The sequence below is a fragment of the Syngnathoides biaculeatus genome, chromosome 22 (genome assembly GCF_019802595.1).
Source record: "Syngnathoides biaculeatus isolate LvHL_M chromosome 22, ASM1980259v1, whole genome shotgun sequence".
Lineage (NCBI taxonomy): Eukaryota > Metazoa > Chordata > Actinopteri > Syngnathiformes > Syngnathidae > Syngnathoides > Syngnathoides biaculeatus.
The window spans coordinates 8,501,872-8,526,811 of NC_084661.1; the positions used below are offsets into that span (position 1 = coordinate 8,501,872).

Below are 24,940 nucleotides of genomic sequence, written 5' to 3' on the forward strand. Positions count from 1 at the left end.
CCGTCATCCAGAGTCTGACCCAGTTAATTATCACAGGATGCGGTCAGGTAGTAGTTATCAATAACGGATCATATTCTCTTTTAGTGACTACCTGCTCCACCATTCTCAACTCAAAAACTAAATTTTATTTTGTTTTTACAGCAATCAGTCACGTATACAGTAGAAGAACGAGGGCACACAAGTAGAACAAGTACATATTTACTATAGTGAGGCAAGACTGTACACTGGTTGACAACTGCGTGGTACTAGTCTGTATATAGTACTGTATACAATTAGAGACCTTTCTCATAAGTATTATATAAAGCTTTACTCAGCAATAGGGTTTGGACCTGAAAGGTTCCTCACTTCTTCCTACTACTATTGAACATTTTTGTTTTTCCTTCACCTTGTCTTGGTTTGTTTTCGTACATGTTCAAAAAGACAACACGTACTACTAATGACATTTTAACACTCTACTAGTAAATATCTAGTCGTATTATGTGTGACACTCGCTGCGCTATAGTGGCCTCCATGATAATAAATATGCACAGTCTGTGATGCTTTACAAATTAAAAGGCCATATGAACACGAATATGCCTAATATACAGATGTATTTCAATAAATCTGAATATCAGAGTTTAAAATTAAACAAATACAACTCAGTAGTTAAGAGTCATCAGACACATGGGAAAATGTTTTTTTAAAGTCCCAATTTCTCCCTAATTTTGATCACATCTTAAGTCATATTCTCATTGAAATTGTGAATTCTGGTTTTCAATATAATGCACTGCAATTGTGTTTCTCTTTTTGATTTGAACAAATGAAATGAATGATGTACACCAGGCTGGATACGAAAGAGGGAGAAAAGGATCTCTCCAGGTTGACCAGACAGAGGGATAGAGATGGGAAGGATGTGCAGCAGGTAAAGGTGATTAAGGATAGCGATGGAAATATGTTGACTGGTGCCAGTAGTGTACTAAATAGATGGAAAGAGTACTTTGAGAAGTTAATGAATGAAGAGAATGGGAGAGAAGGTAGACTTGAAGAAGCAAGCGTGAATGACCAGGAAGTGGGAAAGATTACTAAGGGGAAGTTAGAAAGGCACTGAACAGAATGAAAAATGGATAGACAGTTGGTCCTGATGACATACCAGTGGAGGTATGGAAGCAATGTGGAGAGGTGGTTGTGGAGTTTCTGACCAACGTATTCAATAGAATACTAGCAGGAGAGAAGATGCCATAAGGATGGTGGAAAAGTGTGCTAGTCCCCATTTTTAAGAACAAAGGTGTTACAAAGGTTAGAGATTTAGATGGTTTGGACATGTTCATAGGTGAGAGAGTGAGTATGTTGGTAGAAGGGTGCCAAGAATGGAGCTGCCAGGCAAAAGAGTGAGAGGAAGACCAAAGAAAAGGCTGATGGATGTTGTGAGGGAGGACATGAGGACAGTGGGTGTTAGAGAAGAAGATGCATGAGATAGGCTTAGATGGAAAAAGATGACACGCTAACGGGACAAGCCTAAAGGAAAAGAAGAAGAAGAAATGAATGTTTTCTACAATAAAAACATTTCTAGCGATACTCTGAGTCACATGCAAATGCAATATTTGATGAATTCAGAAGTGCAGAAAGGTGCAGTTGACAGTGTTAGTCTGTGACCTCAAGGGTTTTCAAACTGGGGGAGGAGGGCAACCATCAACTATCATAACTTTTCAGTAAGTTACACCCAGGTGTTGTAGTTCATGTTTTGGTTGATTACTCCCCCCCCCCCCCTTAAATTTTTCAGCACCCCCTGTGGCTGTTAAACTTGGGGGGGGGGGGGGTCAAGCTGGGGAGATGCCCGCGTTTTTCATCTCAATATGTGCGGTATGTCCAAAAAACATTGGGAACCAAAGTGTAACCTCATGAAATACACTATGACAAAAAATAGACATGGTTATGGATAGAATGGCTTTAAAATGGCACCTTGAAAGAGCACAGTTATGTGCATACCCAAGGGGCATGGAGATGGTGGGATGTGAAGAGCGCACTATAATTTTCTTGTTCTTCAGGCCTCTGGCTCATTTAAACACAGATACAGTAAATGCGTAATAGCCATCGAGGTAAATAAACAGCAATGAAATCAATGTTGGACCCTCGGGTGTGACCTCATGTGTTGTTTCAGCGTGACTCACGAAGAGTTACAAAACATCCCTTCACTCAAACCTTAATCTCGCGGCAACAACAGCTGCGCATGTCCTAAAACCAGACGACAACGTCACAGTTACGACACGGCTATGGACAGAAAGCATCATGCCGACGCACGTTTTGCTAATCTCCACTTTAGGCGTTGTAAAGTACATACTGAACTTGTGGGATTTGACTTGTAGATTTGTCAATTAATACACAAGATACCAACACTTTTTTTCATACCTTTGCAATGACAAAGCTCAGATGGGTCATTCTTCAAAATAAACACAAACATAAAATAAAAATACAAATCATTCAATTATGGCAAAGAAATTTTACAATGAAAAAAATCAAAATTGAATTGAGAATATCATAAAAGATGTAAATATTCAAAATCAAGCTATATAAAAGCTAAATTCTGTTGTCTAGAGAGCAACATTACAATATCTTAAAGGAACAACAAATCAAAACTGAATAAGAATTAAGATGGATTTTATAAGAAAAAATATTTTTATCATGAATTTGTATTTACCTTTAAAATGATATTGTTCAGTTTTGATGTGTCAGAAGTGCATTCATTAAAAATCAGGATAAATTAAAATTTCTTCATTGGGTAATAAGCATTGTTAAAAATATTACAAAAATAAAGTGAGTATAGAGTCAAATTTTATGAGAAAAATATCAAAATGAAAGAAAAAATTTTAGTTTTACAAGGAAAAAGAAAAAGAGTCAAGAATAAAGTCATGTCACTTGTTAATTCCAGATGGACAAAACAGCTAAAATGTCTTTTTTGTGTGTTTCGATATAACCACAAAAAAAAAATAAAAAAATACAAATGAACAAATAATATTTTCACTTTGCTGTACACCTGACATCTGCTGCTGGTCTAAGACTTTGCATGGGAATTTTTACTCTTGTATGTTACATCAAATCCTCAATCCAAACAATTGAGTCCCTGCTATCTTCTCAAAAGGTGACTAACAGTACAAAGGGAAGTCCGTGTGGCAGTGGACCACGCCGTGCTGCTGCTTTTCAAAAATAACCAATGACAGTGTCCATTTCAAGCTACTCGGCCTGTCTTAGGCCCTGCTACTCGACACCCGGCGGTTATTTCAATCGGAACGAGCTGGCTGCGTCCATGAGTCGCTGCTCGCTTTGGCCACACTGACTTGCACGTCTATTTCGGTAGCTTCTCAGCTCGCGCTATCAGGAGCCTGGCGCAACCAAGTGCATTTGAACATGGAACAGAAGGCCTGACTCACATGAGCTGAGATTTTTTTTTTTTTACCATTAATGAACTGGATTCTGCATTGAGGATTTGTACTACTACTTTCCAGATGGCGACCTTCGATGCAACATGAAAAAACATCCAGAGGGTGAGGAGATGCTGAGATGACATGTATTTGTGTGTCTGTGTGTTTTAAAGCTAGACAGTTGATGTTCCAATTTTATTTTGAATTCTGATATAAAAATGAAAAACATGAGGTACAACTGTGAAGAAGACTACTAATTCATCCTCTAAGTGTACACATGTATACAATGCAATTAAAAGGGACAGTATCTCATTCGTTGGGTATAAATACGCTAGCAGATGCTCGGAAAGTACCCCGTCCGCGTGCAGTCTCAGGTTATGAGAGTTCTTCTCGGCTACAAACATCTCAATGAAAAGCCAAAATTAGCCTCACTAATTAACATGGAATTCTGTGGATGCGTCTACCAGTCCACAAAAAAGTCTTAAAGAGCCATGCCGTAAAGTGAACAGGAATTTGGCCAATTTAGAAAATTCTAGGGCCGCAACATTGGCAAATTCATACTCGTGAAATTGCTCAAAAGAACCCCAAGTACATTAGAGGTTTTTGCACTGCCAGCTAATGTGGCTGGAATAAGAGGTCAAAAGTTGATCATTTCAAGAATTTGCCATGAAAAATCGGTACGCAATGGCTCGATCACTGTTATCGAAGTTTATTATTATTAATAATTTTAATGTACATGCTTAATCCATCTGAATCCATTGTTTGTAATTCCTAAAGTTTACCAGTATATATTTGCCATCGCCCGGAACCCTAGTGAGGATAGCAGTACAGAAAATGGACAGATGGATGATCTGTCATCAATCATATCTGCATATGAACAAAACTGTGGTTATGCAGCCAGTCAACGAGTGCAGTAATATGCCACGGAGTGACCATGCTCCTGGGTCAGGACATATAAATGGGTTAATGCGCTATTCTAAGAGCTCACCCAGATAGCTACCGTAAGATACAGTAGAGCAGCTGCGGTGGAAAGGGGCACAAAACTTTAAATCTAATGTTTTACTTCCTGTGTGCTGTCTACCTGCTGTCATGACAATTCTTCTCGGCTGTGAAAGGTTGATCCCTGATATATGCAGTAAGTGATTTGATTACAGTTGAACAGGGCAAACAAAATGCAATGAGTGGAAAATTGGCTTTGCTATCTTTCTTATATCGAAAGCATGGGCTCATGACTAGTAACAGCGTGCTTGGTGCACGATAGGGAGCCTTAAATAGATGCCCATGGTGAATTGTTTGTTTGCTGGTATGACAGAAGCCTGCACAAGTCATGTACACACAGTTCTGCATAACAGAGGTTACCAACATGGCGACTGCGGGCACCAAGTAGTCCTCAAGGACCACATGAATAGACCATAGCCCTGTTCTAAAACAACTTACCACTAATGGGACATTGTGATTTTCTAAGCATTTTATATATGTGATCATTTGCAAATCGAAACCAAACCTAAATTCCTACACTGTTAAATTGTTACAGGTAATTGTTGCAAAATATCAATTTGACCAGTGTCTTCACAAGGATGAATATCCATCCATTTTTTTAGCCACTTGTCCTCATAGGGGTCACGGAAGTGCTGGAGCCTATCCCAGCAGTCAACAGGCAGGAGGGGGGGTACGCCCTGAACTGGTTGCCAGCCAATCGCAGGGGACATCGAGACAAACAGCCCTACTCACAATCACACCTAGGGGCAATCTTATAGTGACCAATTAATGTTGCATATTTTTGGGATGTGGGAGGAAACTGGAGTGCCCGAAGAAAACCCACGCAGGCACGGGGAGAACATGCACACTCCACACATGCGGGGCCAGGATGGAACCCTGGACCTCAGAACTGTGAGGCCATCACTTTCCAGTTGATCCACCGTGCCGCCAGGATGAATATCATTAGTTATTATTGATTATATATGATTAAAAGTAATTTTAGCATCTTTGTTATTTCAGGGGGTGGCACGGTGGCCCGTTGACAGCTGGGATAGGCTCCAGCACTCCACGCAACTCTTGTGGGGATAAGCAGAAAAGAAAATGGATGGACGGATGTTATTTCAGAAGTGCGTATCAAACTCTACATCCCTAACCATCAATAATGACCCAAAAATTAGCTTGCTGTATATGATATAACAATGCATTCCAAAACCATCTTTTTTTCCACGATCATGTCAATGTATACATTTGCTGAAATTTGTACTTCAAGCACTCACAATTCTGTCTGTTTTCGGTCTCTTTCCCAGGAGGTTTTCACAAGCTAACACATGGCTGACGTCAACCTGAGCATGACTGGATTCGCTCGTGTTTGAGAAGGCCATAAAGGTGATGGCGCAAGGCAGGAAGAAACCTGCTGACGTAAAGGGCTGCATGGAAAAGCGACACTTGGGCCACCGGGTAGGAAACATGCTCCACCATCGCTTTCCGAATGGCTTCACCGACCTGCTCATGGATGAGACCGACCGTGAGGTCAGCACGCTCACTGACCGAGCCTTCCGGAGTCTATGCGTTGGAGATGACGCCGTTTACAACGACGACTTCTTGTACGGATACTCACCTTTCAGCTGTCATAAACCGTTGCCTGGGGAGCCGGTTAAAAAAAATCCACAAAAGGAATCTAAAAAGCCGAGGAAAAATGGTAAAGACAAAGATAAAAGCATCTCCAACATGTCATCGTTTCTCAAGGCGTTAAGTACCACAGGGGAGAACTGTGAAGCAATGCTAATCAAAAATGGCAGCATTGCAGACTCCAATGGGGAATCATGGGATAAATCTGCACTCCGCAGCATCCAAAGAGAACTATCAGAATTTTCGTCAGATTATCACACCGATCTCGCTGGTGGACACAATCAGAAACATGCTTTGGATCAATCAGGGCGTGATTCATCAAGTAAGATTTGCAAAGGTCTGCCTTCTGGAAAATCATCTAAGGTCAAAAACGGGAAATCTGCAGTCAAACTTAAAAAGCTAAATGTGAAAAACTTTTTCCTTCACAGTGAATTCAGCCCTTTTCAGACATGGGAAGGTATGAACCAATTTTGTTTTAGCCGTGAGAACAATTCTATTATCCCTGCAGACATTACCCCGAAATGGTATGACCTACCATTTTATAAGGAGTTAACAAAAGCTCATATTAATGAGACTTTGCAAAGAGAAGAGATTGTGAAAGAAGGTGAGCCCCCTCCTCCTCCTGCACCCTGTCTTCCTGCTCTCCCACCACCTCCTCCTGCACCTTCTCCTCCTGCTCTTCCATCACCTCCTCCTCCGCCTCCTCCTCCCGCTCTTCCACCACCTCCTCCTCCACCTCCTCCTCCTGCTCTTCCAGCACCTCCTCCACCTCCTACACAACCTCCTCCTCCTGTTGCCCCTAAACCTGTCACTTCCACTTCACCACCCAAGGTCCTGCCAAAGCCCTCAGCTGCACAGCCTCAGAAAAGGTGCTCTTCAGATATAACTGATGGACGCGCCGTACCCTGGAGGCAGAAGAATTTAAGTGTGAAAAGTGCACTTCCACTACCGCAAGAGGATCAAGACAAGAGCTCAACACCAAAAATGGACAAAAATATTTCCTTGATCCCAAATGTCACCAAGTCTAAAGAAGTGAAAGCAGTTGAAGAAGTCAGCCCTTTGGCTTCAACTCCATTCAGTATCTGCCAGCTAATGACACCCCTCATTCCCTCAAGACAACCAACAGAAACATCAGAAATTCTTTCAGCCATCCTTTCGCCTTCTGTGCTGGACCTACCCCACAGACCTCATTCAGAAGCCAAACTTACACCTGAACCTCCAGTCAAAAGGGATGGCTACAAATCTCTTGCTTCAAGCATCCTCTTTAACCTCAAAGACAACAGGAAGCGAGTCAAGAGTCGGTACAGTCCACCCAAATTCAAAACTTTAGAAGCATCTGGGAGTGACACCCAATCTCCACTATCAGAGAATCTTAAACAAAACAACTCAGACGGCGACGCATCTTGTTTGAGCACTCCTGCTATTTTAAAAGAAGGTCAGACGGTATGCACTCCAGCTTTAGAGTCTGTCCACCCCCCAACTGCTGCTCTTACAGAGCATGTAGCTGATAGGTCAAAGTCTGATGATTATTTGTTATCCAATTTGCTGCAAAACAAAAGGGAAGCTGTCGGTAATGGGTATCAAGGCAATGAAAACTCCCTAATTACGCGTAGGAACAAAAGTCACGTTGTTAAAAAGCAAAATTATCCTTCACTTAATCTGTACAAGAAAGCTAGCCCTGTTGTATCAACAGATTACTCAAATGAAATTTCACTTTTGAATCCTTGCAACGTACCACCAGGGATTTCACCAAACATTAATCGTGGTCATTCACCCGTTTTGGAACCCCCAAAACATCAGGAAGCCCTTACATCAAGTGAACCAAGTTGGAAAGAGCCACCAAATGTATCGGACAAAACAAACATCTATGTGCCATCCTTGAAAGAAAAATACTTTGGAGAAGAAAGTGATAGTTCTAAAGCTAAGGATTTCGGGGGCCAAGCTTTGAATACAATGGATTTCATCAGGGCCGCAAAGGATGCAATTAATGCAACAAAATATAAAGCATTGCATAGAAATGAGTGTGAAAGCATCACTCAACCTATATTAGAAATGGAAGAATTAAAGAACAAAGACAATTTTGTGTGTACCAAAGACATTATTCAGAATAGAATAGCAGCAGAAAATGATCTATTTAGAAGTGCGACAGAAAATAACGTTATCATAAAGAAGGACCCACCACCGGTTCCAAAGAAAAACTTTACCAAACTTAATATTCAACATGCTCTTGATAAAAATAAAACACACATTAGTGATAAACCTTTGAACTATGATTTGCGGGAAACACTTCCAGATAACGAAGACAGGCTAAAGCACATCTTCTCAGATAGGCTGAACAATTATATTAAATGTCAGAGGTATTCTGGAAGAGAGGAGGAACACGGAGATAATGAAGGTGAATTGAAGGTGAACTTGAGAATCGAAAAGGATGCTGCGAGAGAAAGTGAACACATTATTCACGACTTGAATGCTCTGAAAGAGCTTGAGAGGGCTCGACTTTGCCATCGAGAGAAAAGAACTGAACTTCCCAGCATAGACGAGGAGGCCAGAGCTAAGAATGATTTGATCTCCAGGGAGTTAAGGAGCATCAAGAAGGGAATGCTGTCTATGAGAGGGAACACTTCGGCGAAGCGGGAAATATTTGCCAAGAAAGAGAAGCAGCTGAGTAAGCAGGAGGCTCCCATGAAGATGGGCACCAATGTCATGATAAACAAAGCAATTGTAAATGACAATTTTGACAAGGCTAAATTGGCACTGGAAGAGATCATCTTGAGTAGACAGATGACAAGGAATAAAGCCACAGATCAGGATGCAAATATATTTGCGGGAAATGTTTGTGATGGAAGTTATAGATCACGGGAACAGGCAAGTAGAAACACGTTGAAAGAATCAATTATAGAGGCCAATGAAGATGGATATGACACCATAGAAAAAGAGAGAGACCTAAGAGAACGGTTGGGGGATTTGAGAGACCATAAGATGATGAGACATATCCTCTCCAGGACTGAACCTACACAGGGTGAGACCCAGAAATCTGACCACAGAGCGGCAACTCTGCCTAACCTCAGCAAGACTGATAATGACTTAAAGGCCCCTTCAAGCTTGGACATGAAGAATGCCAATGATAGACTAATTAACAGTTCCACTCATTGGCCAGAAAAGGATCAATATACAAATCAATTATCTGAAAACACAGCTGAGAGAAGGATTCCCGAGAACAAAATGTTAGATACACCCTCTGTTCCTCCTCGGAGTAAAAAAGTAGGAAATAAAAGAAATATGAGCAATGATAATGATAAAGATCTCTTTAACAGAGATGATATAAAAGAAGCACAGGGTGATATAAACATGGTACAAAATATAACAAGCTCAAAAGATGCCTTGCCAACAAGCTCCAAAGAAGAAATCAGTGATGTAGCTATTAACGATTTTGTTGCTCCTGACTCACATTTGCTTCCCAAGGAGACAATTAAGACTGGCCCCGAGGCAAGCACAAGCACCAATATTTCCTTCTTAAAACCAGAGAATGCAGCAATTCACATCCTGGCAGAAAATCTTGATAAAATATCCAAAGACAAGGGTGATATGGATACAAAGGCTCTCCCCAAGACTATAATTTCCCCTGAACTGATTGTAAATGGTGTTGGTGTTGACGACCACACCAGTATGTCCTCCAAATCCTCCTATTTCTCTGTGGAGAGTCCACCACACAGGAATACTGAATCAAACATCTATCACTCTCTGGAGAACCTGGATAAGGTTGGGCTGGGCAATAGAGCAGATCATGTTCTTGGACCCATGAAAAAGAATTTAAACAAGTCAAAAATGGAATATTACTCATTCAGTGATCTGGAAAGTGAGTTGGAGCAACCAGTAAATTCTGAAGAAGAGAAAAAATCTCACAAAGAATGCAAAAAAAGTAACGGTGAATGTTCTAGCCCATCCCAAGATAAATATATTCAAACACCAATGTCACCATCTAACATGTATGTTCCATCTTTGGATATGCCTGCGTTGTTTAAAATCAAAGACAACACTTTTAGTCAGAAATTGAAGAAGACTGTACAATCCTGGACACCATTGGGCCTAATGAAAAACTCAGAGAAGGAAGACGAGGATCTACATCTATTAAACGAAAATCCAGATCCACCATTGGCAAATGAAACAGCTCCCTCGGTTGTAAGTGAAGTGTACAAGACTAAAGAGATTGTGTCAAATGTCTCATCACCTTCACTGTTGACTTCAGTGGTTCCGCAAAAGGAGAACCCAAAGAAACCCAGTGAAGGAGGACACCCTGCTCCTCGAAAGAAGAATGACAGCTTTTCTTTGGTAAGTCCCATACCTAAAGGTGTGGAGACTTTGACAATCCCACCGGCAGAGTTGAATGTATCAGTGGTTCCCAGTGAACGCTCCGGGTCCACTTGCAGTTGTAATGACAGCCAGTCGGGGTTTCCCAAACCTCCCACTGTCTTACCCAAATCAGAGCGGGCTGTTCTCAAAGCTATGAAGCTGACAAACCGACGGATAAAAAAGGAGGAGGGCCAGAAGTCAACTCCGAGCAGAAGCAAGAGGGAAAAATCAGAGTCGAGGAGTAGCGAGAAAAAGTATCATGGAGAAGGTCAGAAAAATGATGGAAAAAGCAATGATAGAGTCCTTGTCAACGATGACGAACGTCCTCAGAAAAAAACTGGAGTGAGCCATAGGACAAGAAGAGTGAGCCAAGACTCGGTAGAAAGCAATCACCTCAACAATGGACTTGCAACTGAACGTGGCCGCAGCAGTGTCAAACAAACTCAAGATAAACCAGACCAAAGACACTGCAGCAGTGATAGGCTTATCAATAATGTTCCGGTGTACAAACCCCACATTGGCGATAGACCAGTGCCCAACACTCGCTCTCAAAGTATGGACAGATTCTTAGAGAGAGCGGGGAGCAGGTACAGCACCGGCACGTCTGTCAACGAGCGGCTCGACCCGAGAAGTATGCGCGTCGAGAGATCCATCATGGACGAGTTTCAGCAGAGAGGCCGAGCCAGAGAGAAAATGAGCAGAGGGAAACCGGTGAGAAGGAGTCAGAGTATTGACACGCACTATTTGCAGGCCCCTCAGGTGCCGGTCTTGTCCCGCCAGTCAAGCCACACCAGCCAACTCTCTCGCCAGTCCAGCATTGAACATGCCATCGTCACGCAGTCCTTCCCCATGACCCAGCGAAAGCTCCTTCAGGATCCAGACTCGGGACAGTATTTTTTTGTAGACATGCCCGTCCAGGTCAAAACAAAAACCTTCTTCGACCCTGAGACAGGAAGCTATGTGCAACTGCCAGTCCAACCCCCAGAGAGCGCTGTTCTTCAAGCATCACCCATGGAGGTTTTGTCCACGCCGCTGGTAGTGTACCACGGCTTTGTCCCAGTGCCTCTGTCCCCCATGGTCCAGAACACAACCGTCCAAGTACCTCACATGGAGCAAGAAGAGCTACAGCACTTGGCCATGCCGGGGCAAATCCAATGCATGGATGGGCATCCTTATTTGGAGCCTGTCTATGGGCAGCATGAACTTGCGTTGGGCGAATTCCTTGGCACTGAGGAAGAAGATTGTCCCAGTTGATAGGATTAGGAATGTTCTTGCACATAAATATATTTGTTTCATTGGATACACCTTAATCCGGTGGTAATTTTTTTTAATGGATTTCACGTTGGAATATTTTTGTTTACAGGTAGTGCTTTGTCTTTTGCTGTCTTCCTATATTATTTAGTTAGCTTTTCACAGTTTTTTTGTATTACTTCCCTCTAAAAAAATATAAAATAAACAATTTATGTATTTGAATATTCTTTTAATCTTATGTAAGTAAAAAATAATGCCATTTGATTTGTTCTATAGCAAATGATTCTAAAAGAGATACTGTGCATCTTTGTTCATTTTCTATTATGTTTCTTTAAATGCAGCAACAGTAGTTTGACTATTTCACTGTGCTGTCGATATCTTCGCTATACAGTATATTTGTTCAGTTTTAACACCATTCTGATCTGTACTTTACTTCCTTTTTGCTCTATGACTTGAATATACACTGAAAAGAGAATGACGTTATGTTTAATATGCATTACTGTAAATTGAAGGATTTGGAGAATCTGGTTGTTTTTTTAAAAGTTATTGTGATCATGAATTACTCTGTAAAAAAGACACGTTTGAATATGAATGTGGAATATATATCATAAAATCAGTGTGTAATAGTACTGGTGTGATGTGAGTTACTTGTAAAATGGCATTTTATTTGCGACAATGTTTAAAATATTTTTCATCATTTCAAGTTTGGAACTGCATATAATTCAGAATTAACCCCACCGAATATGGTGAATGAGTGTGAAAACCATAAAAATCTCATTCAATGTCAAGCTGAGCTAATATTTACACCATGTGTGTGTTTAAATAAGCATGCAACATGAATATGATGTGATCTTGGAAAATAGTTTGGCATTTTTTTCTTAAATAGGATGAACCAGGGCTAAATAAACGGGTCTGAATAATGTATCTAACCAATTAAAAAAAAAAAAAAAAAAAAAGAGAAGAGCAGTATTTTAGTGCATTATATTTTGATTATTGCGTTCATAAAGACCCACTGAAAGCATGGGATAATTGAAGTACTACATTGAGTATTATTGTAGAACATGATCGCAGCACCTCAACATTAAAAAAAAGATCTGTATTAAAATACATTTGATACAAAATGAAGAGTTTGAAGAGTCACATTAACTAAGCGTGACACCTATGCTGCTGTCTGCTGGTGAAATTACAGAAATTCAGAATAATGGAATAATTTTACCATTACCCGAGAGCCAACTGGAAAGTACGATAGCATTACATTTAATAACAACATTTAGAACAGATATTTCAACCGACTGTTACAAAAGAGTAATGTTTTAATGACCCTACGGAAAACATAACGTCATTTTTTGACAAAATATGCACTTAATGTCGTAAAGTTGCTTGCTTGATTGCACATGCTATTTTAAAATGATATGACACAATATGTGTATTGCTCTTCTGTTAACAACTGTATACTATACAATAAAATCAAGGGGGGGGGGGGGAGACACTAACTGTCCAATCGGACTATTGTGACATCATCCAATGCTCACAGCCACTTGAGGGGGTAGTTGCATGGTATCTGAGGATTGCTACAATATGCAGTGATGTACGATGAGTGTCCTCATCCTCAATATAGTTTGAATTCAGTCATTTTCAATAGCACTTTTCTGATTTAGGGTCATGGGTGAGCTCGAGCCTACCCCAGCTGCTTTGGGACAAAACCCTGGACAGGTTCGTGCTCAGTTGCAGGGCACAGACTTAAACAAGCACCCCACAGCGACCCTCTCGTGCATATTTTGGGGATTTGAGAGGAACCGGGAGTACCACACAACTGCTCCACAAAGGAAAGCTGCAGGTGAGATTTAAACCCCCAACCTCAGCAATGCACTTCGAATACTTTACAGTACATTTATAAGTAATTTATTACCGGGGATTACATTCTGGACCACTCCCACAATAGATGAAATCCAAAGAACTGGTGACATAATTCTTTTGATTATTTCTACATATTTTAAAGCTGTATCATACTCCGCACTATTTTATTAATCTCTCCCAAACACTTATTAATCTCTACCTACAATCATATAAACACTTTTTATTCTCAAACACCTTTTAAACTCTTAAACATACAGTAATACACAGTAGTAGTGTACACGATGTACATTTTATTCCTTGTAATATGTTTGAACAATTTTATTTATTTTATATTTTTAAGGCTAGGAAGCATTTACTTTAACCGCAAAAAGAACATGCACTCAAAATCCTGTGACATTGTGATCTATGAACAATAATGAATATGGGGGGGGGGGAACGGACTTGCAGTGCTCTGAATTTGCAATAGGTGACCTGCGATATCTGGAGGGAACATTGTATACAAGTTTTTCAAGGTCTAACTTTTTTTTTTTTTTTTTTTTTTACTTACAATATTCCTCCAGGGCAGCCAGTCTGCCTTACGGTCCTGATATCCTTCCACTGGTTTTTGCATGTTCATCCTGTGCTGGGTCACACATTCCAAAAACATTCACGTTAGGTTGAAGACTAAATTGTCCTCAGGTATGAATGTGATTTTTTTGTTGTTGTTGTTGATGTCAATATGTGCCCTGCGGTCGCCTGGCCACCAGTCCAGGGTGGATTCCGTTCCATCTCACCTGCAACCATACCAAGGATTAAGTCTAGAAACTGTCTAGATGGATGCGATTCATCTAATTCACTCATTTTGTCTTCATAAGTGTTGCCATAAAATCTCTGTCTAAACAAGATCACCTTGACATGAGGAATATGTTGTCAGTTGTGGGTCTAAAACAATCACATCTTTAACATTTCCTCATGAGCTTATTGTCCCGTTGTCGTAAATTTGTGAGGCATCAGTGGCAGCCGCAGCTCATAGCCACCATGTCGTCATATTGTTTTAAAACTACATTCTCTTCATCATCGAAATATAACAAACTGATGGACTGGAGTTTGTCGGGCACACAGCAGGGTGCCTCCACTTCGTCTGTGGACACCTTGAGCGCGTGCATGATGGAGCGCACGGTGGCATGGTTGGTGGCTCGGAGGTTGCCCCCGAGTGGGAAGGGACAAGAGCCCTTGCAGTGGTAAGCGTTGTAACCCCGTGGCGAGATGATCCAGCCCGACCAACCGATCTCCTCGAAATCTACAAAGAGGGGCACCCTCTGGCAGGACCGGGAGTGGCCACGGGGTCGGGCCACTGGGGCTCCACGTCGCCTCCTAGTCGGGTGGTTGGGGAGTTCAGAAGCAGCAGGTGCAGGGTGGGCTGGTCCTGGGGTTAGAGAATTATTGACAAAATTCGAAACATGTCAGACGCATAGCCATTATGGAATGTTGGATGATTATTATTGTGGCTGTAGTTGTAATGCCGAAAAATGGACAAAGGTGGTCGGAATGCACTACGTTTATTGTGCTACAATTTGGATAAATTGTGCTTGTCAGAGTAGTGTGTAATGGGCCAGGTTTTTCATTTTACTCGCATATTTATTTTAAAAAGAAATGTGTAACATTGTCACATTCATGGTAAAAAAAAAAGTTGTCAAAGATTTATCTTTGTCAAAGTTATTTTTACAGCACAAAAGCCTGGCATTTGAACGGGTGTGTGCACACTTTTCATATCCAATGCATCCTTGTTGCTGATTATGTAATCTACCTGGTGAGCCTAAAGTGTTGTGGAGCCCCAACAGGAAAATGGAATTTAAAAAAAAAAAAAAAAAAAGAAACTCATTTAGACGAGAACCTTTCTTTTTCTAAAGAAAACATTTCTCATTAGAATTGAGTTTTTTTCATGACCCTTTAGGGGCTCCATTTTTTTTCTTGATGAACAAATACAAACAAGATTGTATTGGTCAGCGATTTGTGAATTTGCACATTCAGATTTTATTTTCCATCCATCCGGGTTATCTTCACAAGGGTCATGGGAGTGCACCAGAACACCAGTTTGGGGTGTACCCCGCCTCCTGCCCGATGACAGTTGGTACTGTCTCCTTCACTCCCGTGACCCTAGTGAGGATAAGAAAATGGATGGAATGATGGATGGATATTATTCATAAGTAACAAACAGCACTTGTGCTTGAGTATAATATTTGGCTAATGTACATGGCTCTGAAAATAGCAGCACATCATTCTGAAGCATACATCTAATTTCATTTGGGCAAATTCTCAAGTAGGTAGTCATAGTTTGGGGCCTGGAACAGACACAAAATAGCTTCATCAAACTAAGCTAATTAACGTGTATTTTTTGGTATGCCTCTCTGAAACTTTTTCATGCCACCTGCTGTCATGACAGACATCCCCCCCCCCCAGATTTGAAACCGTAAAGCTGGAGTCAGGGGTTGACTTGTAAATTTCAAGCATATGGCCATTTTTTTAAATGTTGAATTCTCAAAATGATCATCACATTTTAATGCCATTCTGCTGCCACATTAAACGAAGTTGGCAAAAAAAAAAAAAAGCTTTGCAATTTAGTGTGGCCCATCTTCTGATGATTGGAGCTATTTTAAATGACTTAATATGAGCCATGGATTTCACCCAAAATGGTCATTCTAAACCCAGATGGCAAACTTCCTGTTCAATTTGAAACATGAACATCCCTTTATGGCAACTGTTTGGACCTAAACTACATACAATACATATTCTGGCATGCATTTTTTTGTCAGAATAATCTTAATTCAAGTCGGCTCAAGTCACTCCCGTTTGCAGTTTTTGACACATTCCCCCATCATCTTACCAAAGTACGACCGATTTGATGCTCCTGTCCTCCCATCGTCAGAGAATAAAACCAAGTAGGCATTATTATTTCCTCGCTCTCCATGCAGCTTGGATGGCATCACCGCTGAGTCCATCCAGGTCCCAGGCGGCAGTGTAGTCACCACCAGGATGCCGTTGTTGTGCTGGCTGTAGCGGATCCACTTGGACACCTAAAAAAATAAATTAAAAAATAGTCAGCTGGTCTGGGGTATTCTTATTTTAACAGTCGAGATTGGATAAATGAAGAATACCAACCGTGTGTGTGACAGTGAAGATTTCCCATCCCTGGGTGTAAAGAGGAACGAGTCTGGAGGTGATGAGGTTTCCTTGCCAAGGCTTCACTTGACTATCCAAGACTTCGTACAAATCCACCTGGAAGACACAGATATTGGTTATTGAAAAAATAATCCAATTAGATCCCATAATGTACCTTCCATGACATCTTTGCTGTTGTACTGTAATGTGGACCAATGAACAAGTTAAGATGCTTTACACTATATGTAACTAATCTCTGACTATTTTTCACCATTTGTGAAATATTTCTCTGTTCCCAGTTCAAGTAATAATTAACACACCGAAATAAAGTATTTAATTATCAGTTGCATGTGAACAAAAATGTCTGTGTTGGACTATCACAGAAATGTTTCCTGCCTTGTATACACTAACTGCGTTAATCCACAAATGTGGTTGGCTTCCATGGATCAAAATTAATAGTAACAGAAATTGTGTTTACTTCATAGAAATGGGGCCCGTATGACTTTCCCAAGAAATACTTCTTTTTCCTTCGAAACCAACGGAACTCAGCTTTTATCATCCTCTCTTCTCTTTCAATGGAAGACAGGTTAAAAAAGTGAAATCTCTCGCCATTGCGACCTGAAATATAAAACACATTTTCAGTAAACTCACCTCATGTGGGAGGGCTCTTTTATTATTGATTTATATTTTGCATGCCTTTCATCAAATTCCACATCCATGTTTGACTTCTAAAGTATGCACATGCTGCACTTAAGTAATGGTAAAAAACACAAGTACTGATTTACCTGTTGTACTAAATCAACAATTTTAAAAAGTACTCATTCTGAAATGTACCGAGTAGAATGTAAACACTTTTTACTGTGAGTTATATCCACCTTGACACAAGTTTAAAAAAAACAAAAGCAAACAAACATCTGCACAAAGATGCTTTTGTCTTTTAATAACTTACATTGTGCTCGGAAGAAGAAAAATAACTCATGGCCCATGTTGCATGTTTCAGAGCATGCTCAACTTTTATGCACAAACATGTTACTGAAGTTTTGCTAGTGCTGTGAATAACTGAATAAGATAAAATGCTAAATCGGCTAACAACAACACACAATTTACTTGCATACTTTTTGTATGGGACGGGATAAGATGTACTGAAAATGGATGGTTAATACTTTTTTCTTCTTCACCCGAAGCTTGGGGTTTTTGGCAGTGCATTCACAATAAATTGGAATTCTCTTTTCTCTCCAAATCTGTTGCGCTGTCTGTTATTATTGTCTGGATCACATTCCTTCATTTAATGATACCAATCAAATCATTTGGCGTGCGTAATTACGCATTTGAAAACCCATTACGCACGCGAATGTCTTTCCCAGCGTTGTTATAAACATAAATGAATCAAAGCTGTTCTTTTAAGTAACACTAACCTCTATCCTCGAAGCTCCTCACTACGTTTCCTTCCAGAATCTCCTTCTGACTTTTCCTCGCGCCGCCCGACGCGGACACGGCGTTAAACAGATCCAACATGAACCGAGGCGCCTTCTTGTGGGGGGCCACCGCCGCGCCCAGCTGCAGATCCCTCCAACTGAAGGAGGCGCCGAGCGCCCCCGTCAATTTCCTGTCTGGCTCCGTGTCCGTCCGGCTACCCCCCGGGCCGGCCAGCCGCCAGGTGACGCAGCGCAGCTGGAGGGCGAGGACGAGCCAGGCGCGCAGCACTCCTCTGAACATATTGGCAAGGGGCGGACTGAACCTGACACCTGCGGGACTGCGCGTGATAAGGACGTCACGCGTCTGCCATTTGACGACTATTCGGCTAATTCAGCGGATGATTGGAGCCTGATGGATGATACAAGGTGGGGGCGAAAAGACCCCGCAAGCACAAAGGGAAGGGGGTAAATTTCACCAAAGTGAGTCGTAGTGATTAAATAATAATAATAATGAAATGAATAAATAAATTTCATCCCTAATCCGTAAACAGAGGAAAGCTATTTATTTAGTTTTACGACGGTGAAAACTCATTATTTTTACGTTTGAGAATGGTACATTGTTATCCACCGTTTTTAGGACAAAAAGTCACACAAACAGTAGTAGCAGTTCTGTTTTAATTATGTTAAGTGCATAGTTCAACACCCCCCACCAAAAAAAAAAAAAAAAGAACAAAACAAAAAACAAAAAAATAATCGCTCTAGATACCACAATCATGGAAAGCATTATAATACAGTCGGGTAGGAGGTCCAAGTGTTCATAAAAAAGAACATTTTAGTTCCCCAAAACAATTTTTTTCCACATTATTTTAAGACACTGTAACACAATGCAAAGTTTAAACAATAACATTACGTTAAAAATAGGAAAACAAAAACAGTACTTACATGATGACTCATTGGAAATATATTTAACTTTTGCACATGAATGTGAAATAAATACTTTACCAAAAATGTTTTGAAGACAGTCCTCAAAGTATAATCAATTATATGTAGACAGTGATTCTTTTGGTGACCATGAGAGAAAACCCGAGTAAATCATCCAGTTAAGGCTGAAGGCCTTTCAATTTTTACATTCTTTTTTAATAAAATTTCAATTTTGTGTTTACACATTTTTTCCATTTTATGGGAACAATTAAATTACTTAACAATAAATTAAAAAAAATTAAATGCTGAAATAAGTCAAACATAATACCTGTATAATAATACCTTTGACACAATTAAAGTTAAAATACATATATTCAAGTTGAAAATACTGAATTTGGGTATATCTCAAACATTTATTTTTATACAATGCATGCCTTGGAAAATGTGATTTTTAAAGGTCCCATGCCAACAAATTGAATTTTTGAGCTATTTTATGCATAAAATAAGTAAAAATCAGTCTGTGATCTGGTTTAAGTTTTACATCAATGCAGCTTTTCCATTTCAACCTAAAAGACAAACCCATAAGGTTTGCTGAACAACTGGATCAAATTTCCAGGTGTTTGTGACATAGAATGTGAGTAATGGTTCAAGTACATTAGAAAGTTAGTCATGGCTGAAGTATCTGTCTACTTCGTGGCTGGAACACACTTGCTCATCTCAGGAAAACTGGCGGAGTGACAAGACGGCAGCATCATGTGCAAAGCTTTGCATCACCTGCCAAATTTAGATGAGTTGAACAATGAATGGCTTCAATTTGTTTGTTGGAGGTGGGTGGGGGGGAATCCCAACTCAACCCAACAAATCCCTCGAGAGTATTTTAATGGTGGGAGTTACAAAAAGCCATATACGTCAAAATCATGTTTTGTGGTGAAAAAACGATGGGCTCATACCGGCTGCCGTTTTTTCATTAACAACATCCTAAAAATCATCCATTTCATGACAGTGGCACTTTAAATAGATGAGTCAGAGTGACGCCAATCAACTGCCAAGTGCAAAAGACCAACAAGAAATAGCTTGAAAAAAGCATTTGAAACCCAAATCAGTTTACTAACCTAATAAAAGGGACATCAGAGATTATAAATAAAATACTGATAAAAATAGAAAAAAAAAAGAAAAAAAGAAAATAAAAATAAAAATATTGCTGCTATTACTACTACTACTATTACTATCAATAATAATAATAATAATAATGATAATAATATATAATGTATAAAAAATGAAATCAAGACTGTATGAAAAAGATACAACAAATTAAAAAAGTATATTATAACAACACATGCATGATACAATTTTTGATAACGATGCCAGTCACATTTTTGCTACGGTGATGCGTGGAGTGCATTTTACACTAGGGCGAGGAGGGCTCAAGCAAAGTAAAGTTTCTCCATTATTCCTTTTTTTTCCCCTATTTATTTAATTTTTTTCCTGGCCATCTGTCTGTTATCAGTGCGAAGCCAGTTGCAAGAAAGCAAACGAAGAGCGGGAGCCGTGACGCACGCAACGCGCATTGTTAGCGTGCACATGTGTCCCCCAAACGCGAACACATTGGTCACCTTGTCCCCAGTGACCCCCTCGCCCCTCCTGGGCTTGTTTGGACAGTGACTGAGCATGACGCTCGTGACCCCCCGCATGAGGATTCATACGAGATGATCGCCCATCAATCCCACGGAATAAAATGGATCAAATTCTCAACACCACAGGGTTGATCAAAAGCTTAGTCTTTTTCACCTATTGTTATCTGATAAGAAGGGAATGACTGCCCATATTTGGGGGGTGCTCGGGGCGGGGGAGGGGGGGCATTACTCATGTTTAGGGCCTTCATAATGAATGCATCTTGTCTGATCACTTCCCAGCCATGCTGTCAGATAAGACAAGATATTCTGGAGTCAAAAACAAGTTACCTGAAGGTTCATGCTGATTGGATTTGATTCGACAAAGTCAAGTACACATTTGAAAGTGTGTCAAGCAAATAAAATCAAGCTGAATATGAGCACTTTTTCTCTTTTTCCGCAAGCAAAGTCACCAGAGGACCGAGAGCTCAGAGACATTTGAATCTCTGAGTGACGATCCTGTGGTGTGGGGTGTGGCAAAAGTCATCTTTCTTCTCAGTTCTGCTTGGAAAAAGGTCGGTAGCTGTTAAATCCGCTCAATTATCACTTAAATCCTTTTGTTTGTGGTCAACACCAAGCGGATGTCCGTGTAGGATGACAGAAACAATAAAGACGATCAAACACTCACCGCACTCATAAGGTTCTAAAAGCATAAATGACGAGACTCACTCCCCTCTAAAAGCATTTGGTTCAGAAAATCCAATTTCTACTAGTGTGTAATAACCCAGGATCTGCTGGCCTCTCTAGCTCCATCCATCCCCTAATTGATGCACAAGCAGCACAAGCGCACGTGACTGCTGCATGCAATGGGATGTCTTGTAATGTTTACAATACCCATGTGCTGGCCACACATACCTGACCACGTCGGCCCTGTGACATCAACCTCGTCCCGTATTGAGAGCGCTCACATGCATTCAAGTGAGGGTGCATACGTCCTTCTATGCAATTATTTTGGATTGGGCCAACTAAACACACCAGCCACAAGATTACTGCTACTTGTACCAAAACGTATCGTATGTCTTTACAAAGATAGCATCACCCAGTTTTGACTAGCCACAAATTTTAAATTGCAGTCAGGCTTGCAAAACCCTGATTCTGATGCATTTTTCAAACATTTATGTCATCGTCTGATATTGTTTTTTGGCTGGTGAAGCACGTCAGTGACCAGCCATCATGCACATCTGACCGTTCCTGAACAGGCTGCAGGATTAACAATTGAACACCAGGTGGGGATGTTGACGTGGTTATTGCCATTCCCCAATCACACTATGTAAAAATGAACGTTCTTCCTTTTTTACTAAAAGTGAATCACAATCTATATAAGTCAAATCACTCACTGTTTGTTTTTGGGTATTTCTGCTTTTATTTGTCTTGTAATATTCCCACGGATTGAAGGATGTTTTATTTCCATTACCTTCAACAAGTCTTGAGTTGATTCCACTTAAGTATATTGTTATATTATCATTATTATTATTGTACACTACCAATGATATAGTATTTGGATGAATGCGAGCAGAGCATAGGACTAGATTTTGTACTCCAATTCAATAAGTAATAAAGAGAATTTTTACATGTGCTACTACCACAGCTTCTGCCACTTACTCAGCATACTGCTCAGTTTTCATTTATATTCCTGAAATATTGTGTTGGAGGAAACATCAGCAAAAGCTGTGGTAGGTGAACGTCCCGTTCGTTTTGGTTGTCCACTCTATCAGCCAAGGGCCACCTGGCTTCACATCTGACAAGTGTGTGCATGTGTTAATGACTTCACCTTGTGTTAAATACCTGTACTGAGGCAATTAGCCACACAAGGAAGGCATTTTACCACGAGCTCTGGCGGCCGCTGCCACTGCCGCTGCGATCTCTGAATGAATAATGAAGAGGAATACAATCACAGTAAAAGTGGAACCACATGACAATGTGACATTCAAAATGAGAGCCCCCGTTCCCTTGTTGCCACTCACTGCAAACAGATTCAGTTTGGATTTTTTTTTTTGGGGGGGGGCAATTTTTTAAAGTATTCTTTTAAATACGTGGCTTGTTTAACCATCAATAATTTGTAAAAGCTCAAACTGGTGAGGGTTTCAAACTTCCCACAACATGAGGCACCCAAGCACAATCCAATAAAAACATGTTAAACAAAAAGTCTACATTCAGTATATAACTCATTTTTGATTAATACAAATGAATGAATATGGACTGTATGGAAATAGGGCGGCACGGTGGATCAGCTGGTAGATCGTTGGCCTCACTGTTCTGAGGTCCCGGGTTCAATCCCGCACCCACCCATGTGGAGTTTGCATGTTCTCCCTGTGCCTGCATGGGTTTCCTCCGGGTACTCTGGTTTCCTCCCACATCCCAAAAACATGTAACATGTTTTGGACACTCAAAATTGACCCTATGTGTGATTGTGAGTGCAGGCTGTTTGTCTCGGTGTGCCCTGCGATTGGCTGGCAACCCGTTGTGGGTGTACCCCGCCTCCTGCCCATTGATAGCGGGGATAGGCTCCATGACCCTTGTGAAAATAAACGGCGAAAGAAAATGGATGGATGGATGAAAATATCACTGAATATTTTATTGATTTGGTGTACATCCATCCATGTAGGAAGCTGTTGAGTTGGATTTCATTGCAGAACTGTACCTAATGAACTGTCCTGTTACTTTACAGTAGTAGGAGTCAGAGGCTTGTAAACCAATTAAGTATTAAGACGATATTTCTCAGATATATGTATTAATTACAACATTTGTCAACGGTTTAAAAAAAAAAGATTACCGAATAGGTTACAGTTGCAATATTAGTGCATACTTTAAAGCCCAATAACCCCGTAAGTATCTGTGTACTGTACATCAAAGAATAATAAATTGCATGTTTAATGTAAACACAATTGCTTATTTAGTCCAGTCATGTACACAATTACATTGCGCTAAAAAATGTCATAATATTAACATGTTGTTGATGTTGCCGACCCAAATTATGTGCGCAAGTTTACATGTCGTTCAAGCTTTAGTTTGGAAAGCCATTAAAGAGTATTTAGTTTTGGTTCAAGCTCCAGAGGCAGCTAAATTATGATGTGCTCATGGACCAGCTTGGACTTACTTTTTTTTTTTTTTCTTTCCCCAGTCGAGATCCCATTTCCCTCCGCACATGCACTCGTGTTGCGCTGCACGAGGACCTCACCTTTGTGTTATTAAGTCCGCCAGACGCTACTTCATCTGGCAAGTTGTTGCGGTTTTCGGTGATATTCATAATCGCCGAAACATACTTGTTTCCCTTCTGACTCTCTGCTCGTTATTATCCAATATTTTGCTGCACCAAGTGACATATGACGTTCACCTGCCCGTAATTAGACTGTTTGTTATGCTGCTAGGCCACCTGCATGGTCTGCTTAGCTGGTATAGGTGTGTGTGTGTGTGTGTGTGTGAGAGGTTTCGTTTGTCAAAAACCATTCACATCTAAATGCATGTTTACCTAATTTGACTCCACTTACTCAAGTATCATTAGAATTTAATTTGGGCTCCCCTTGTGTTGCTAACGTGGATGAAGCGCGTATGCGGATTTCCAGACTTTAATATTCTCTGCTGATTAATGACAATGAGAACAAAGTGAGACTATTCTGACTCGCTATTGATTTTGGAGGCTCACGCAGCCGTTGCATCATTTACCACCCTGCTCCTCTTGTTTTTGTAAACTTAAAATCTCATTTGTCTTCGAGAAAGGTTAGCTTTACGCCATGAAAAAAAAGCAAAAACTACTTTTTATTTTGTAGTTTACAAAAAGAGGCAATTGTCAGTAGCATGCAAAGGTAGAACGGTGTAATACATTTATAAATGTTATAAATATGTATATATATATATATATATATATATATATATATTATATATATATATATATATATATATATATATATATTATTGCATCATAGTTGCGAAATTGGCCCAAAAAACGAAATAATGCTTATGTTTCCATTATTGGTTCGCATTCCTGTGCCTTCAGGTGTTGGTTAACGGCACAGGCGATGTGCAACTGTGTGATAAAACATCAAATCATATCACGTGTATTTTTAAACTCTCCTAGATGATTTGAAGAGATTATTATACTATTTAAGTTGGCTGGTCGTTCATGCTTGCAGCCCATTATTGCTGAGGTCTTTTATCTGAAATGCACATCTCATGCTCCCCTTTTTCTGGTCTTTATTTGCATAAACTGGTCACCAGTATGAAAAAAAAAGTTGATAATAAATGACGCAAGGAGAAACTGGAGCAGGGCCTATCTGCTTCAATTTTCTTTTCATATTTCTTTGTTTAATCGCAATGTCTTGGTTTCTGCCTTTGACTC

At 40.3% G+C, this 24,940-nt stretch overlaps 1 protein-coding gene across 1 annotated transcript; it reads right to left on the reverse strand.

Annotated features, from left to right (window-relative positions):
* Positions 1-14,449: 14,449 nt before the first annotated feature.
* Positions 14,450-18,314, reverse strand: LOC133495910 (bone morphogenetic protein 2-like). The gene is made up of 5 exons (XM_061810963.1): positions 18,014-18,314; positions 17,077-17,216; positions 16,599-16,715; positions 16,324-16,513; positions 14,450-14,865 (listed from the first exon to the last, which is right to left on the reverse strand). Exons 1-5 carry the CDS (start codon positions 18,312-18,314, stop codon positions 14,450-14,452), a joined length of 1,164 nt encoding a protein of 387 aa, XP_061666947.1.
* Positions 18,315-24,940: the final 6,626 nt, after the last annotated feature.

Excerpts from the sequence above, each read along its gene's own strand:
- LOC133495910 (XM_061810963.1), bottom strand. The coding sequence starts at position 18,314 with ATGTTCAGAGGAGTGCTGCGCGCCTGGCTCGTCCTCGCCCTCCAGCTG. Across the intron at positions 17,217-18,013 it reads GAGGAGCTTCGAGGATAGAG|GTCGCAATGGCGAGAGATTT; the intron begins GTTAGTGTTACT and ends TTTATATTTCAG. Across the intron at positions 16,716-17,076 it reads ACGGGCCCCATTTCTATGAA|GTGGATTTGTACGAAGTCTT; the intron begins GTAAACACAATT and ends TGTGTCTTCCAG.